The sequence below is a fragment of the Fringilla coelebs genome (assembly GCF_963513975.1).
Source record: "Fringilla coelebs genome assembly, chromosome: 3".
NCBI lineage: Eukaryota > Metazoa > Chordata > Aves > Passeriformes > Fringillidae > Fringilla > Fringilla coelebs.
Genome location: NC_140030.1, coordinates 102,280,774 through 102,297,066, shown reverse-complemented (window position 1 = coordinate 102,297,066; position 16,293 = coordinate 102,280,774). Strand labels below are relative to the sequence as shown.

At 46.5% G+C, this 16,293-nt stretch overlaps 1 protein-coding gene across 3 annotated transcripts; it reads right to left on the bottom strand.

Moving 5' to 3' along the window:
- Positions 1 to 93: 93 nt before the first annotated feature.
- Positions 94 to 14,301, bottom strand: MSH6 (mutS homolog 6). 3 transcript variants are annotated; one of them, XM_084203227.1, is made up of 10 exons: positions 14,049 to 14,301; positions 12,409 to 12,611; positions 9,788 to 9,960; positions 6,085 to 8,629; positions 4,570 to 4,835; positions 3,903 to 4,020; positions 1,652 to 1,741; positions 964 to 1,118; positions 601 to 800; positions 94 to 250 (listed from the first exon to the last, which is right to left on the bottom strand). In XM_084203227.1, the coding sequence occupies exons 1-10, from the start codon at positions 14,264 to 14,266 to the stop codon at positions 169 to 171; spliced, it is 4,050 nt and encodes a 1,349-aa protein (XP_084059353.1). In that variant the 5' UTR covers positions 14,267 to 14,301; the 3' UTR covers positions 94 to 168. The 3 variants fall into 3 exon arrangements, with proteins under 3 accessions (XP_084059353.1, XP_084059354.1, XP_084059355.1); XM_084203228.1 differs by lacking the exons at positions 9,788 to 9,960; positions 12,409 to 12,611; positions 14,049 to 14,301 and adding an exon at positions 9,544 to 9,607; XM_084203229.1 differs by lacking the exons at positions 6,085 to 8,629; positions 12,409 to 12,611; positions 14,049 to 14,301 and having other exon boundaries at positions 9,788 to 9,926.
- Positions 14,302 to 16,293: the final 1,992 nt, after the last annotated feature.

Below are 16,293 nucleotides of genomic sequence, written 5' to 3'. Positions count from 1 at the left end.
CTTAATATATTGTGGAGTACTCAATAACCATTATGTAGAGGGTAGGTATGAATTAAAGGGTTTAATTTCCTAGGAAAGACAATGGAAAAATGGTCATTTTTAAAAAATAAAGTTTATTAGATCATAATGTTGTCTGCTCCCACCTTCTTGAGAAACCCGTGTGAGTTCCTAAAGCCGGTCGATCATCGCCGTGAGTTTCCGAACCGCGCTTGCATCACAGGTTGCTCCTTCCACCACCTGGCACAGGTACCTGAGGGAAATAACCACCTTTACTGACAGGGACACTGAGGGGCAGAGCTTGAGATTGCCATTCCTGCAACAGCTTTAGGAGACATGGATGCTGGCCTGGCATAAAGGCTGCCAGCACACCCCCACCCCCCTCAGCACCTCTGTGTGCAAATTCAGACTGGCACAGTGACCCAAGGCTTAAAATACTGCTCATCATCTCTGCCCTCCCACAGTACCTCCCTCCTTCCCTCCCTCTCTGTGACCATCTGATGCTCACAAAAGTGGTTCCAACTGCCCCTCATGCTGTGACTGAGCAAAAGCCACTGCCCAAATACTAAGATGCAACTCAGATACAGAAGCCCAGGGCCTTACCGAAATATTCTCAGTGAGATGGTTGTTTTTTCAAACTCTTTGGCTTTTCTATGCCCCTTCTGAATGACTTCCTCTGGAATATCTGCAAGTCTTGCTGCATTGAAGCCGTAGCTCTTTGGGCAGGCTCCTTCAATGAACTTGTACAGGAACGTAATTGTTTCCTGGCTTGGATCCTCACTCTCATTTTCAACCATGCATGCCTTGGAAGAGCAAGTCACAAGTTAGAGTTTGCAATATTGACCTGCAGCCTAAGAAACGCATGGGACATCATGTCCTATTCCCAAAACACCCATTTCTCAGGGCAAAGAGCACAGAGAAGCAGGAGAGGTCCCAGCGGGGAAAAGCCCATCCTGCCAGCCATACCATGTGGCCCAGGCGCACGGCCCTGCTGTGGGAGTAGTCCTCCACCAGGGAGTGGTAGTGAGTGGAGAAGAGCGTCCGGCAGCGGATCCTCTCAGCCAGCTCCTTCACCACCGCGCTCGCTATGGCTGTGCCGTCAAACGTGGCCGTGCCTCTGCCTGGGGACACAACGGGACAGCTGTGGCACGCTCGGGAGCACCAGGGGCACAGTAAAGTCAACCCCCAGTTCACCTGCTGCTGGACAGACAGACACCCTACAGACTGAAGCAGCAAGGCATTTGTAGCGTTTGTTTGTTCCCCTCCCCGCTGTGTGCAAGACAAACAAACAGCAGTGAGGGGTGAGAGCCACCAGCACCAGGGGAAGGTGACCTGGGTGTTGGCCCCATAACAATCACCCTCTTCTGCACTGCAGAAAAAAGCTTCTGCTCTCCTGAGGTTTGCTGCAAAGCAAAAGCAGGAAACCACAGCTGGAAATAGGGTAATAATGACTGGGGGTGGGAGGTGGTGATGAGTTCCCAGGGCACCAAGATGTATTCACATTAGAGAGGCTGACACACCAGTTAAACACCAGCATCATTATGGTGAAACTGGCCCTGTGTACTTGGCTGCCATTCAGACAGCCCAAAAACCTTGCAGCCAGTCTTTCATCCCTCAGATTTAGCTTCCCTCTATTACAAAATAGTCTAATTACCCAGTTCATCCACGAGAACAAGGGAGTGCTCTGTTGCATGCTGCAGAATGCTCGAAGTCTCGCTCAATTCAACAAAGAAGGTACTTTCACCTTTAAAGGAAATGACAAAAAAAAAAAAAAAAGCCATGAAGTAGTCAAAGATCTAAGAACCACAACTAAAACCTCATTTAATCTGCACTAGAATCTTGGTTAAGCTAAAGTGAAACTCAATAGCAAACTGAAGATGAACAAAAACATGACACTTTTTTTCCAGTGTGAAAACAGCAGGTTCCCATTTGCCAGGAAAAACAAGTTTTGGTTTCTTTAGAGTACAGGAATAAGCACAAGCACACTTAATTAAGTTTTCAGGCCAACACACCTGCTTACTTTTAATAGCACCAGTCAAAAGTAACAGCTGGACAAAAAGAGGGTCACAAAGGCTACAATGGGGAGAATTTTTGTCCCTTTCTTGCTCTGAATGCACAGGACAGGCTGACGGTGTGTGTGGCTTTCCAGCAAAAAAAACAAGCAGAAAATCAAAGACTGAGAGACTGGAATTACTGGTTTGGTTGTGATGTCAGGAGGGAACTATTTGGATAATAAAGGCTTTATTTGTATGTTCTCTCCTCGAATGAAGTATGACAAAAGCAATATTCTGCTGCTAAGGCTCAAGCATCTCATGGGAGTTTCAGCAACCCAGATAATACAAAGCCTGAAATTTTCACCTGAAATTGGTTTTAGTAGATTATGAGCTGAAGTACACAATTATTCACACCCTTCCACATGATAAACCCACACTTACAAAGTCAGGATTTACTTGTTCTTTGTGCAGATCATTACAAATAATCACAAGTAGCAGCAATTAATGCAATTGATTCCATTAAAGGCAAGCATTTATTTCCTGTACTCATGCTGCATGAGCACTGCTTTGCTCTGACATAAGTTTTCTAACATGAATTATTAACCAGTGTCCACCAATCCTGATTTTCTGCATTTATTTAAAGAAATTATCAGGATGTAATGCTTTCAACAATATTTAAGAATAACTATTTATTCTCTTCAGAAGATAAAGCCCTAAAATTTTATTACTGAAAAAATTAACTTCATAAAAGTCCTGCTGACATCCATTACAAAGTGACTGCCGTGGAACAATGTTTTCTGTGCTTTCCTATCTACACAGTGTGCAAACAAATGCATCAAGAACAGATTTCAGAGCTCATTCTTTGCAGTGGTCACCCTCCTCACAATGTGAAATGCCAAATCAGAAGTATAGTCCTCAGTTAATTAAAAAAAAAAGAAAATGCTATATTTTTTGCCAGATCATCTCTCCAAAAGGAAGGGCCCTTCTCATCTCTACCATAAGCATATAAGTGTTCTTCCACACTTTTTGTACTGAAATTAAACAAAATGGAGATGAGCTGGGCAAAGAAAGCCTTAATAACATTCTCTAGCTGAGAAGAAAAGCCTTGATTTGGGGAACTGTAAATATTTTTTTTAATTAAGAACTTGGAATGATTCATTTCCAAATTCCTTCTGTGCAACAAGTTCAGTGGGCTTAACTCCTTTCATATTCACTGACCCACATTTTTCAGCAGAGAGATCACAGAAAACCTGTGCCCTCCTTAATGAGCAGTGATACTACTTTTACCACAACAATCATTTTATTTTTCTAGCCCAGTGGCACTTTGCCCATCACCACTGGCAGACTTTACCATTCCACTTGTCATGTCATCCTCCACTTGTGTCTTCCTCTCCATTAAAGGAACAAAATACTTCAAGAACTGTCAACTACTACTTCCAAGAAGGACATCTGCCTCTCTTCCTCATCAGAAGAAATCAGATGTCAAACATAAGTCATTGTGATTGAAACAAAGGACTTCCATAGTCCTTGCAGGAAGGTACAACAACAACTCCTGTGCAACAGCTGCCCCAACATTACTGTCCTATTTCAGAACACTTAAAAAAAGGTATCAGTGAGAGCAGAATATAATCAATTCTAAAAAAAGATATTCCTCAGATTTGTAACCAGCTGGGAGTTACGCTTTTAATATTAAAATTCATTAGGAAGGGATCCCGTGAGTCTGTCAAAAATCAAATGGACATACATGTGAAAAAAAGCCTAAGTACAATCCCATCTCCACTCTGAACAGCAAGAGAAAAGAGTGCACAGCTCTCCCAGCAAAACACTGTTCCCTTTCCAGCTTGCCACTCGAAGCACGAGCAGAAAGTTGGTGCCAGCAGCCCCCTGTGCAGCTGTGTGCCAGGCACTCACCGGCCATGATCCTGTCGGAGGCGCCGAGCCGCGTGAACACGCGGTCGATGGGCGTGAGCCTGCAGGCTTCCGCAGGCACGTAGCACCCCAGCTGGGCCATGACCACCAGGAGACCAGCCTGCAAGCAAACAGGGACAGTCACATTTGCACTGGTGCTCGCAGCTTCAGTTCCACACACACAACAAGGGTATGAAGCTGTGTTTCCCCCAAAACAGGGACTGGAGTATATAAAGCTTCCCGCTGCTTTAACAGCTCCAGGCTGCAGCAGCATCATCTCTGGTAGGACTGAACTACTCTGAAAGCCTTCAAAACACAAATTATCACAGCAAGCAGTGTTTATAAAGCAACCTGCCTGCTGATCTCTAGTTTCAGCTTGTTCAACCTGCAGAAGCATCTTTTGCCAGCTGATGCCAAGTCCTGGGTGAGTCACTTGAAAAAGATGAAAGGTATTCTATCACTTCTTCCTAACCAACTCTCCTACGACAACTAAAACTTATCCCTCCCTAAAGCAGAAAACCTCTCTGAACATGAGCACTTTATACCAGCCTGTGCAATTGCTGCACACCCAGAAGGCCACTTCTGGGACCTCCTGTGACACCCGTGACAGCCAGGCCCTGTAATTCCCTCACCCAAAGCCCAGAGGTTCCCTGGGACACACGACAATCACCTGTCTCATGAGCGTAGATTTGCCACCCATGTTGGGGCCAGTTACCAGCACACAGGAGGCCTCACTGCTGCTGCCTTCATCCTTGAGGCCTATCACGATGTCGTTGGGAATAAAATCATCCCCAAAGAAAGTTTTTGTGATGCATGGATGGCGGGAATTTCTAAGTTCCAGGAAGGGAGGAGCATTATCCGTAGGCAGCAGGATTACAGGTCGGCACAGAGGTCCGTCACCACCTTGACTGTAGTGAGCAAGGGACATCAAGACATCTAGAAAATGAAGAGAAATTCCAGTCAGTCACACTTTCAAATTTCTTCATACACTGGAATTCATTTACTCATTGAACAGCAATTTTGTAGAAACAATTTTCTATTTTATTCCATTTTCCTCACAAGGGAAACACCCACAAAGGACTCCAAAACAAGTAAAAGGTGGGAATATTTACAGTGTCTTTGCTCATTCCTTCCAGATTTCTACAGATGTCATGATAAAAATGCTCCCCTATAGTTATTTTAGTTCAAAAGTCTTTAAAATCCACATCATTTCATTTCAAAAGTTTGTGTATAAAATAATACTTTATTGCATTGGTTTTTCATTTAGAACAAGTAAGGAGGAAATCAGCTTCTGTGACAGTGAATTACTTTGTGAAGAATCCCAATTCTGCTTGAAAGCTGCCAGAATAAAACTGTATAAATATTAAAACTCTGTGTGTCCAGCAGGAAGCAGCAGCACAAGACCCCTCAGTTAGCTGAGCCCCGAGGTTCTAAAAGCTGATCACCTACACAATGAGACTGTTCATGATTCTAGAGGCTTTATGTACACACATTACAGCTGAGCCTGGACACTGAATTCCTCTCTGCTGGGAACCAATTCAGCACTTGCCCTGAGCTGTGGTGTGGCTGATGTGACTGCTTCCCAGCTCTCCCAGCAAATCCATTCCCAGCCAACACTCCCTGCCTGCCCTCCCTTTTCTGCTCTAGTGGCATTCAGAGACTGCTTTCATTTTCCCCTGGAACAAAGACATCCCAGAGGGCCTCATCCTAGCAGAAAATCCACAGAACAGAAGTATGCTGGTCCTGAGAAGGGAACACAGGAGATTCTTCTATCCCAGAAATTTAAGGAGGATTTGGGGAAGCCTTCTTAGTAGACTATCTTCTTCAAGGCTCAACATTGAACACTTTTAGTTTTGAAGGATGGCCAGAAAGCATCCTGCTCAGATAGAAAAAAAAACTTACCAGCAGGTTAGATTTTTATAGCTCCATTTAATAAGAAGCTACTAATCCACACACAAGGCTCTGGAAGCAGTGAGGCCCACCTGGCTACTCTGAACTGGGAGAAACACTTGGCTGCACATCTACAACCATGCAACAGGAATGAAACAGGGAATTAATTATCAAAGCCCTTACCACAATCAAGAGCTTTCAAACACAAGTCAAGAGCTGGCAATGAGCTTCCCCAGATCAGATTTCATCAGCACAGGGGTAGTTTTACTGTGTCAGAAGGAGGCAAAGCTCTTACCCAGCACAGCAATGCACTCCACAGCTGTCTGCCAGTCCTTGCTGTTCTTGTCGAAGTTGTAGAAGAGGCGCCTCATGCAGTCCTTGAGGGCGGCGTCGCGGCGCTCCTCGGCGCTCACCATGGCAGCCAGCATCTTCTCGATCTCCTTGGTCCAGTAGCGCTTGTAGCCCTTCCTGCTGGACCTCAGCTCGTACTCCTCGGGCAGGTTCCGGGAGATGACACTTTCTGGGATCTCCATCTGGTACCGGTTCTTGCCTGTCCCCCAGTACTGCACGGATTTGGACCCAAGCAGCTTGCGCTGCTTATCCAGGTACTTGCGAAGGTCCTCCTCGAGAGCTCTGATATCCTCCAGTGCTCTGTCGTAATCGGGGTCAAAGCCCAGCTTGGGGGTGATGACTCCAGTCTTCCGAGCCTGGTTGTGGTCAAAGGCAGTGTCCCACCTCGTGAGCTCTGCATTCAGGTCTGGGAAGCGGCCATCGGGATTTTTGGCCTTGCGGGTGACCAGCTGCTTCAGGACTCTGGATTTGAAGTCACTGGCAAACTCCTCCATGAATTCGACAATTTCATTCATTACTTTGAATCCCTCCAGGGTAGACAGAAAGTCAGCAATTTTTTTCTTGCTGTATTTGAGTTCTTCATAGAAGATGGCCCTGCTGTCAGGATGGTTCTGACTTTTGAGTGGGGACCCAATGCTGTGAATTTTGCTGAGCAGTCTTTCAAGGTCAGGCAGTTTCTTGAGGTACTCAGTGACTTCAGACATTTTATCTGGCACTGCCAGGAGGTCCTCGACAGCATCCAAACGATCATTGATGGATTTAGGATTACAAAGTGGAGCGCAGAGCCACTGTTTCAGGAGTCGCTTCCCGAATGGTGTACAGCAAGAATCAATCCTTTCCAACAAAGTACCTTCTGTGCTTCCATTGGTTCCATTCTGCAGGACTTCCAAGTTCATCAGGGTGACTCCATCCAGCACCATCCGCTGGCCAGTTCTGCCAAACAAACTACTTGAACTCGTAGTTTTTGCAGTAACGATATCCACAGGGACATATTCCTCAAAGTTTGCCTGTGATAACAGCTCCTGATCAATCAGACATTTTTTGAGATAGAAGACACATCCCCCAAGAGCTGACAAAGCTAACTCACTGTTTTCACCAGGAGTTAATCCCAGGGAGTCACTCTCTGAAGTCAGAGATTTGATTACAGAGGGCAGAGAACATCCATTTTCAGAATCCTGCTTCTCCTTGAAATATCCTTCCTCAAGAAGGACTTTTAGTGTTTTAGATGCATTCCAGAACTGGGAACCCGACGTCAGCCCTTCCTGAATGCAAGAAACCAGCGAGCCCTTCAGTATCTTCTGCGTGTCCACAGACAGGTTCCCCTTCTCAAACAGCACCTGCACAGGGGTGTAGTGAGCTACCAAAGTCCTAAACCTGGAGCAGTGGCGGTCGTCTGGGAACTGGCCGACGTGGAACTTCCCCATGGAGGTGTCGACGAAGCAGATGCCGTAGAGGCGCGTCCCGGCCGCGTCCTCCTTCTCCTTCACGCTCAGCAGGAACCTGCTGTTGTTCTCGGAGGGGTCGCAGTCCATGACGCTGTAGGTCTGGGTTCCCTTGGTGATGATCCTGCAGATCTCCCGGCGCACCACCTTGTCAGACCTGCCGGAGTGGCCCGCGGACCTGCAGCGCGCTTCCATCATTTCGGGCGTTTCCGTCTGCTCCACGCGCGCCACCTTGTAGCCCTTCTGCACCAGGACATCGGAGAACCGGCCGAACGCGGTCTCTGGAAAACCCGAGTGGGCCCAGGTGCCCTTCATAAAGATCAGGCCCAGCTCATTGACGCCAGTGACTGCGTCCATGTGATACAGCTCGTAGAACTTGCCCACCTTGTAGCAGATCACGGCGTCAAAGTTCTGGCTTTTGAGCTGCCACCACCTCCGCACGCCCGGCGTGCACTTGTTGAGGTAATCCTCGGGCACGTACAGAGTGCAGGGGTCGTAGTCAGGGTCACCCTGACGCCTCCTGTGCGCATCTCTCCTCTTCCCTTCTTGCAGCCAGTCCAGCTTTTCGTGCTCCCACACTGAGAAGCCACCAGTGCCTCCGCTGCAAGCGTTTGCTTGAGATTCAAAACTTTCAGGTGCTGCAAAGGATGTCAGCTTAGACTTGGCTTCTGAAGAGACTGTTGCTGCTCTTTTGGGCGTTTCAGAAGATTCATTTCCCAGGCTACTCCTTTTAGCAGGCTTTTTCACCTCTCTTCTCTTTCGTTTAGAAGGGACTTTTACGGGGCTCTCTGCAACACTCTCTGCCTCTGTCTCTGTGTCAGAAGACTCATTTTCATCCACCCCACTACTGGCTTCCTCACTGCTTGCTGCTTCTTTCCCATCAGGCTTGAACTCCGCATCAGAGCCATCGTGGTCACTGTCGGAATCCAACACTCTCCTTCTCTTGGCTTTCACAGCTCTTTCCCTGCTCATCACTCGCTTACTGCTTTTCACATCCTCCTCACTGTTGCAGTCTTCACTGTTGCCTGATGCATTTTCACTCATCTCCTGGAAAAATAAATTATTTTGTCTGTAGATAATTCTGGCCACAAAGATACTGCTGCATAAAGAAGTGCAAAAATGTGCAATAACGCAGTACCTATGACGCTTCAAGCAAGAGACAGCAGAGCCACAGCCAATTCCAACTACCTTAACAGAACTCAGGTTTTTTCTGGACAACTAACTGCTACTGGCCAGTGGCATAATCACTCTTATTTCTGTTCTTTAGAGACTCATTCATTACTGTGCATATGTGATGCTGACGAACAAAGCATTTAAACTACACAAAAAAGAACATGGCACATGTAGGAGGAAGGAAAGTAACTCCCACTATTTTCCTTTTCAGCCTCAAACTTTAATGGAAAACCAGCAGTGGAGGGACTGTAGCGAGTACAACGTGCCACTGCACACAACACAATGCCGGGAGTGGCACCTGTCCCTCAGGGCACTGTCACACAGGAGACTGAGTAGATGAGCTAAGGGAAACCACCATCCCACTGACAGTTTCCCCATACCATTCCTCTCCAAAGAAATCTATTCCAAGGCATACGGTGCTACTGAAATAAAAGCTGAATCAACACAACATGAATACAGCACAACAAAACATCACTTTTTAGTTACTCCACCAAGACTGCTGTTAACAGTGCAAGAACTGGCAATTTAGTGCTACTCCACAAGATGAGGGTGGGCTCCAAAAATTCAATTTAATGCCTTAGATGAACAGTCAAAAAGCTATAAATTTATATATTAAGACACACTAAAACTCCAGATAAAACTCAGGGCATCTTGGACTATGAATAGCAGATAGAGAAGATAAAATGATGCATCAGAAAAAAGCATTTCTGGGTGAAAAAGTAGGTCACCAAGGAGTGATGAGTGAAGAGAGTCAGAGAAGTTGAGTAGATTCTGAGGTCAGTCCTTACCATACAGAACATCAAAGAGACTTGTCTTTCCAACTAGAAAAGATGAGAGACCAGCATATGACCTGACAACACACAAGCAGTACAAAAAAAGACAAATGGATACATATGTGTGCATGATTAACGAAGAGATAAGCTGTGATTACTGTACCAGAGAATTGCAGGATATTCCATGCTTAGCTCCAAGTCACAGCTTCTAAGTTCTAGCAATATTTCTGCAAATGACAGCAATTAAGAAACATTTTACCTCCACTTCTTCCTCTTCCTCCTCTGTGTCTGAAGGCTCATTGCATACTGCCAGTTCAAGCCTCTTGGTTTTATCTTTGCTCATGGCATCATCTGCCAGCACCATGGCTCTTTTAATTTCAGGCTTTGTGCTGTAAAACATACCTCCCTTCATGGTCTCCCTGTCTGATGAACCTGTAAAAAACACAGATTTGTTAAGAACAATTGCTAAATGCTAGTATTGGCTAGTATGCTAAATGGCTAGTATTTAGCCAGTGATCATATTCACTTTTAAATGCATTCAGACAAGCATTCATATTCAGCTATCTAAACCTCTGTGCTGCTGCCACTCATTCCCACCACATCTTAAATACAGCAATCTATCACTCTTTCATCCTGATGAACCAACCCTGGGGAAAGCATACACATCCACAAATGCCTACCTGCATGAACACCTGAAGAATTGCTTCTATTTCAGTAACTCATTAGCACATGTGAGCGCTCCTGGGCTGAGCTCTGACTCACACTCACTGTAGTTAGCACTGAATTCAACACTGGCAGAGCAGCAGGCAGACCTGACTGAGACCACAGGGCTGTTTTAGCAATGACAGCTAAGTTCAGCCAGAGTTACCTTCACTTTCTAGGCACAAGCCACCTATGGCACAGACCTGAAAGCTCTGCTGGCCTCCAAAGTGCTGCTCTGAGTGCAGCCAGGCACCCAGCCCATTAGCCAGATTAGCTGATGGCCAATCACGCTGGCCACTTCAGCCTGCCACTGCAGGGCAGTGAACAAAGCCTGCTATTAATAACTGCTGCATTCCCTCCTCCTCCTGCACAGCCCCTCCTGCCACCACCGGCACACAACACAAACCCAAAGCCAACCAATCTACAGACTGATTTCAGGTCCTTTTCCCCACTCTTGTGAACCCCATCACCCACCACTACCGACTGAAGCTTCAGCTCTAGAGCAGTGGCAGACAAAAACAGCTGACTTGGAGGAGGCCAAACACCCCTGAAACAACTCAAACAAAATTCTGACTCACAATCAACTCCGAGTTTGCAGTAGCCAAGCAGGGAGTTACAAGTAGCTGCTTCTACAGCACAAAGGCAACACATTAACAATCCAGATTTCCCTTTTAGTTTTCCGAATGCAACGAGGCAGTCTAAAAATATTTTGCGTTCATATTAAATGCGACTGAACAACATCAGAAGAAAAATCTTTTCATATAATTGAGCTGCACACTCAAGGGTGCAACACCTGCATATTCACTTAACCAACTGCTATGCACCTCCACTTGTTCATGCCCACCTGTTACAGGTCTGGCCCCGTGCTGTCTGCATTTACTCGGGTACAAAAAGTAACATAACCCAAGAAATTTATCCATTTTCTTACCCAAAGACTAACACTTTTCCTTTGTATATAAAAATGATTTTTATTTGAATTTAAAGCAAATAGGTATTTTGAATGTTTTTAATCTGCTCTGCATTCAACACTTCTCCTGAGATAAATCTGTGTACCTGTGCTTAAACTTAGTTTTGGCCATTTTCTTTTGGCAAACAGATTAATTCCCCTTGCCTGCATTTGCTTCTAAGTGCAACTACAAGTTCTCAGAATATTTTTATTGTTTTCAAATACTTTGGGGAAAGACACATATAACCAAGGACCAATTTACTTGCAATAAATTATGCTAACACTCATGGCAATAACATTAATATTTTAATTTAAAACTATAGCTGAAGTGCAGCACACTGAAGTATACAGCAGACAAAAATGTGGCTAGATGATCATGAGATGGAACTCTGACTGTAAAAAGGGAGAAACTATTTAAATTCAGGCTTTTTCAGTGACACAAGCAAATCCTACAGGGCATCAGAAACACTACATTATATATGAAGTATTTGACTTATAAGACAGTTTACAGCCAATGACTTAGTTTTCAGCAACAGTAAAATTATGAAAAAAAAGGGGGAAAACAGATTATGTTTACTAAAAGGGTGAGATTTATTATGCAAAATGTTAACTCTTGATTACATCTGATTTTCACTAGTCAGCCATGTCATTTCTTCAGTATCACAAACACCAACTCTGATCTGTAACTACAAGCACTGCCCTCACCAACACTCAATTCTGAAGTTACATATTTTATTTACAAAACTGCTGCACTGCTGAGAAGAAACACTGCAGCAGAATTAATTTAATTTACCCAATATCCTGGACCTAGCCTTTTAATTCTGGACATACTACAGTTCCTAAATAGCTGCTGAAAAATTGGGTTTGACACTCCTAATACTTTAGGGATTTCAGGGCTAAAAGTGGAAATACCGGATTTATCTTTTACATCATTTTTATACAGAAATAAAGGAAATATCTCCAAACATTAGCAAGCTTTAAGTTTGCTTAATTAGCTGTTCTAGTATAATAAATGAAAGGGCTTAGTGCTTTATGTTTCAAGAACTGTATAAACACAAATGTACCTGTAACCCTCAAAAACCTGTAGCTTACAAAGCACAAAACATGCTCAAGTCTACTCTTGGTTTTGCTGCTCTTTCTCACTGGAGAATAATATATCCTATACTCCAAGCCTGTAATCCCAAAACAAGTGGCATGTTTCCATTTCAAACAGCTTTGTTTCTATCTCTTACCTTTATATGGCTTCAGGTATTTAACACTGATCCAGCCCCTCGTAGGGCTGTCATCAAAGAACTGCACGTGGACACGAGTGGATTTTCCTTTTCCTCTGACGATTGTCTTTTCAGTGGGGTGGTTGTATATGAGACATGGCCACCAGGGATAGCCTTCCATCTTGGCCCACACCAAGTCCCCAGGAGAATACTCACAGGAGACACTGCAGAGACAACAAATGTGTCATTTAAGGAACACAAACATCTGGAACAGCTTTCTTTATAAATGTCACTGCACAAGCCTCTCAGGGGGTGCAATCTGAATTACAAAGTTCTTCCATACCACCACCAACTCTTCTCCTAATTTTTTTTTATGTGTTCCTTCAAGTTCTGCTGGATTCCCTCAGAGACAGAGCTTTATCACAGAATGGGTTTGGGTTCAAAGGGACCCTAAAGATCAGCTGGTCCCAGCCCCCTGCCATGCACAGGGACACCTTCCACTATCCCAGGTTGTCCAGAGCCCCCTCCAGCCTGGTCTTGAACACTTCCAGGGATGGGGCACCCACAGCTTCTCTGGGCAACCTGTGCCAGTGCCTCACCAGCCTCACAAGGAAGAATTTCTTCCTAAAATCTAATTAGACCTACTCTCTTTCAGTTTGAAGCCATTCCTCCTCACCCTGTCACTACATGCCCTTTTCCTGTAGTAACCAATTTTCAACCAGGCACCTAAAGAAAAGAGCAAGACTTAAAAACCCCTCAGGCTACAAAAAAATGAATAAATAAAAAACTCTACCTGCACTGCAAAGCACCTGGTGCAGCTTTTATTTGCCCTCTCCTCCTTCCCACATATTTCACCTCAGCCACTGCCACACTTCCACAGATGATGGCTGGGACACTCCTGCAGGCTGTGGCCCCACCACCAGTGACACTCAGTTTGCTGACACGGGGGACACTTGCCACCGTGGTGTTCAGCACAAGAGAGACATGGAGCTCCTGGGGCGGGTCCAGCAGAGATCATTATGGGAAAGGAGCATCTCTCTTAAGAGGAAAGGCTGAGGGAGCTGGGCAGGTTCGTCCCCGAGGAGAGATGACTGAGAGGGGACTTCATCAATATGTATAAATACCTAAACGAGGGGTTGCCAAGAAGATGGAGCCAATCATAAGGACACGAGACAAAGGGGACAAAGTTCCGCCAGACCACAAGGAAGAACTTCTTGACTGTGTGTGTGACTGCACAGTGGAACTGCCTGGCCAGAGAGGTGGAGCCTCCCCTCGCTGGAGGTACACAAAACTGCCTGAATACGACCCTGTGCCATGTGCTCTGGGATGCCGCAGCTGGAGCGGGGATGTTGGGCCAGATGCCCCACAGCGCTCCCCTGCAGCCTGACCCACTGCGTCACTCGATGACACAGCGCGGAAAGCAAATTTAAAACACGAGCGCGACGCTTCTGCCGAACAGCACAACCCCGTGCCCGCAGGTGTCTCGCTGTCCCGCCGGGAGCACAGGCCGCTGCGGGCCCGGCCGGGCACCGCATCCAGGGAGCGGCGGGGGCTGCGGCAGCCACGGGGCGACAACGACACACGGACACCCCGCGGGTCCCGCTCCGACCGCCGGCGGCCGCGGCTCCGTCCCGCCTCCCCTCCCCCGTCCCCGCCGGTACCTGGGGGCCTTGGCGGCCGCGCCGCCCCCCGCGCCCTTCTCTCCATTCTCGCCGCGCCGCGCCGCCGCTCGGCCCGCCCCGCCCGGGGGGCTGCCGGCGGCCTGGAGGCCGTTCCGCTCCCCCGAGGCGCGGCGGCGGGGGGGCTCGCTGCGGGGCTCGGTGCCGGCCGGCGGCGCGGCCTTGGAGAAGAAGCGGAGCAGAGTGCTCTGCCGAGACATGGCCGCGGCGGGAAGCGCGGGCCGCCCTGCGCGCCAAACCCGCGCGCCTGGCCCCGCCCCGGCCCCGCCCCGCCCTCCGCTTTGGCGGGAAGCGCTGAGGGACCGGCCCGGCCCGTGCGTCCCCGTTGGCACTAACTGGTGCAAAACGTGGAATATCTGGAAATTTCCGTGAGAAAGGACGGTGGGGGATGTCTGATCTTCCCGTGCTTCCAACCCTAATCAACAGGAAAGGGGATTTAACGCGTGGAATAGCGGCTGAGGAGTAATCCCTGAGTGACGGCCGGGTGTTAAAAAGACGAAGTGCTTGTGGGTGCCTTGTGAAGGTTTAGGGCTCCAGGTGATCTCCCACCTCGGGGGAGGTTAACAAAGCCTGGGGAGAAGGGTGTGCAGCTGATAGCGGGCACAAAGAATGCAGAATTTATGGGCCACAAGGACATTTGTCAGGACCCCAAAGATAAGGAAGAAACTAATAAAGACAGCTCACAACTGTGCTGAACCAGCTCCAATTGGGTAAAATGTAATTCTGGCAGGAGGAGATGGTGACCACCAACTCACCAACCCAGGGACCCAAGAAACCCACTGGCCCAAAAGAAGGGAAAGACTGAGCATGGGACTAATTAGCAGGAGAAGCAAGAGAATCATTAATAAGCAGAAGGCAGAATACTAATTAATAAGAGAACTATGTAACTTTTAGCCAGTGCCCATTAATGCCTTTGTTTACTAAAATGCATAGATATTTAAAGGTTTTGGTGGTAGTTGTGCTGGCATTGAGGCTTTGCCACCCAGCTCCCCTTTCTGTGCAGGACTGTGAATAAATCAAACACCTCAACTCTGCTGGTGGATTGGCCTCTGGCATACCAAGTCAAAGAACCCGTTTTGGGACAACAGCTACTGCCCTCTGTGAAAAATGGCAATCACTTGTTTTTAAAATTGTAAAAGTTTAATAGTAATAAAGTGGTTATAAAAATAGCAATATAATTAGATTAATAAAAAATTTGTGGACAATTTGGATTAGGACAATATGAGACAATAGAAACAAAGAGTTACGGACGTCCGGGTACCTTTTTCTGGGCAACATAAGCCCAAAAAAAGACACCTGTTAACAGAGGATTAACCCTTAAAAGCAACAGCCTGTTACATATTCATATACCTCATACATGGTGCATAAATTCCATTCAAACAAAGGATTCTCTCAGGTCAGTGTCAACTTCTTCCTCCTAATCCTAATGGCATCATCCTGCCTGAGCAAGGCAGGAAGAAGTTCATTTCTCCTGATAATGGGGCAATAAATTCTCTTCCTCTGAAAGATTTAGGTGTCCTGTAGCTGCTATCTCGGTGCAAGTCCTTTCTTTTAAAAAAAGTATCCTACATATCATAGGTTCTATTTTAACATTTTGTTATACCCTAAAACTATATTTAACACACTACTTAAGAGAATTAATACAGCATTACTTTCTAACACAACACATATAATATTCATTTGAATATTTGCAAAAAGCCAATCATAAAATACGCATTTTTCACACCTCCAAACCCCATTCCCTGCCTGCCATGGGGCCACAGTGCTTGTTATGGTCAGTGGTGTGATGGCATGAGCTGGAGCCTTCCCACAAAAACATCCTCAGGGAGGGAGGAGTTGTGGCCCTGGTGCTGGACAGCTTCCTTCCTGCCCTGCAGCGCTGTGGTGGCAAGAGGAGAAGCTGGTACACGGCTGGAGGAGAAGCTTGGAGAGCTGCCAGCCCCACTTCTCAGCTGGTTTCACTGGCACATGCACAGCAGAGCTAAGAAGTGGCAGCTAAAACAACAGGATCTCTTCCCATGGTTTTGGGGTGGTTTTTTTTCGTATTAATTGGTGAGGCTGTGTCCTTTAAAAGCAATTTTCTGATGCATTATGGCACGTGGTGCGCTTGGTGTGACTCTTGGGGCTGTCCTGTGCAGGGCCAGGAGCTGGAATTCAATGATCCATGTGGGTCCCTTCCAGCTCGGAGTATTCTGTGCTTCTGTGACTCTGTAAGACAGTTCCATTT

Excerpts from the sequence above, each read along its gene's own strand:
- MSH6 (XM_084203227.1), bottom strand. The coding sequence starts at position 14,266 with ATGTCTCGGCAGAGCACTCTGCTCCGCTTCTTCTCCAAGGCCGCGCCG. Across the intron at positions 9,961-12,408 it reads ATACCTGAAGCCATATAAAG|GTTCATCAGACAGGGAGACC; the intron begins GTAAGAGATAGA and ends TGTTTTTTACAG. Across the intron at positions 251-600 it reads ATCTCACTGAGAATATTTCG|GTACCTGTGCCAGGTGGTGG; the intron begins GTAAGGCCCTGG and ends TATTTCCCTCAG.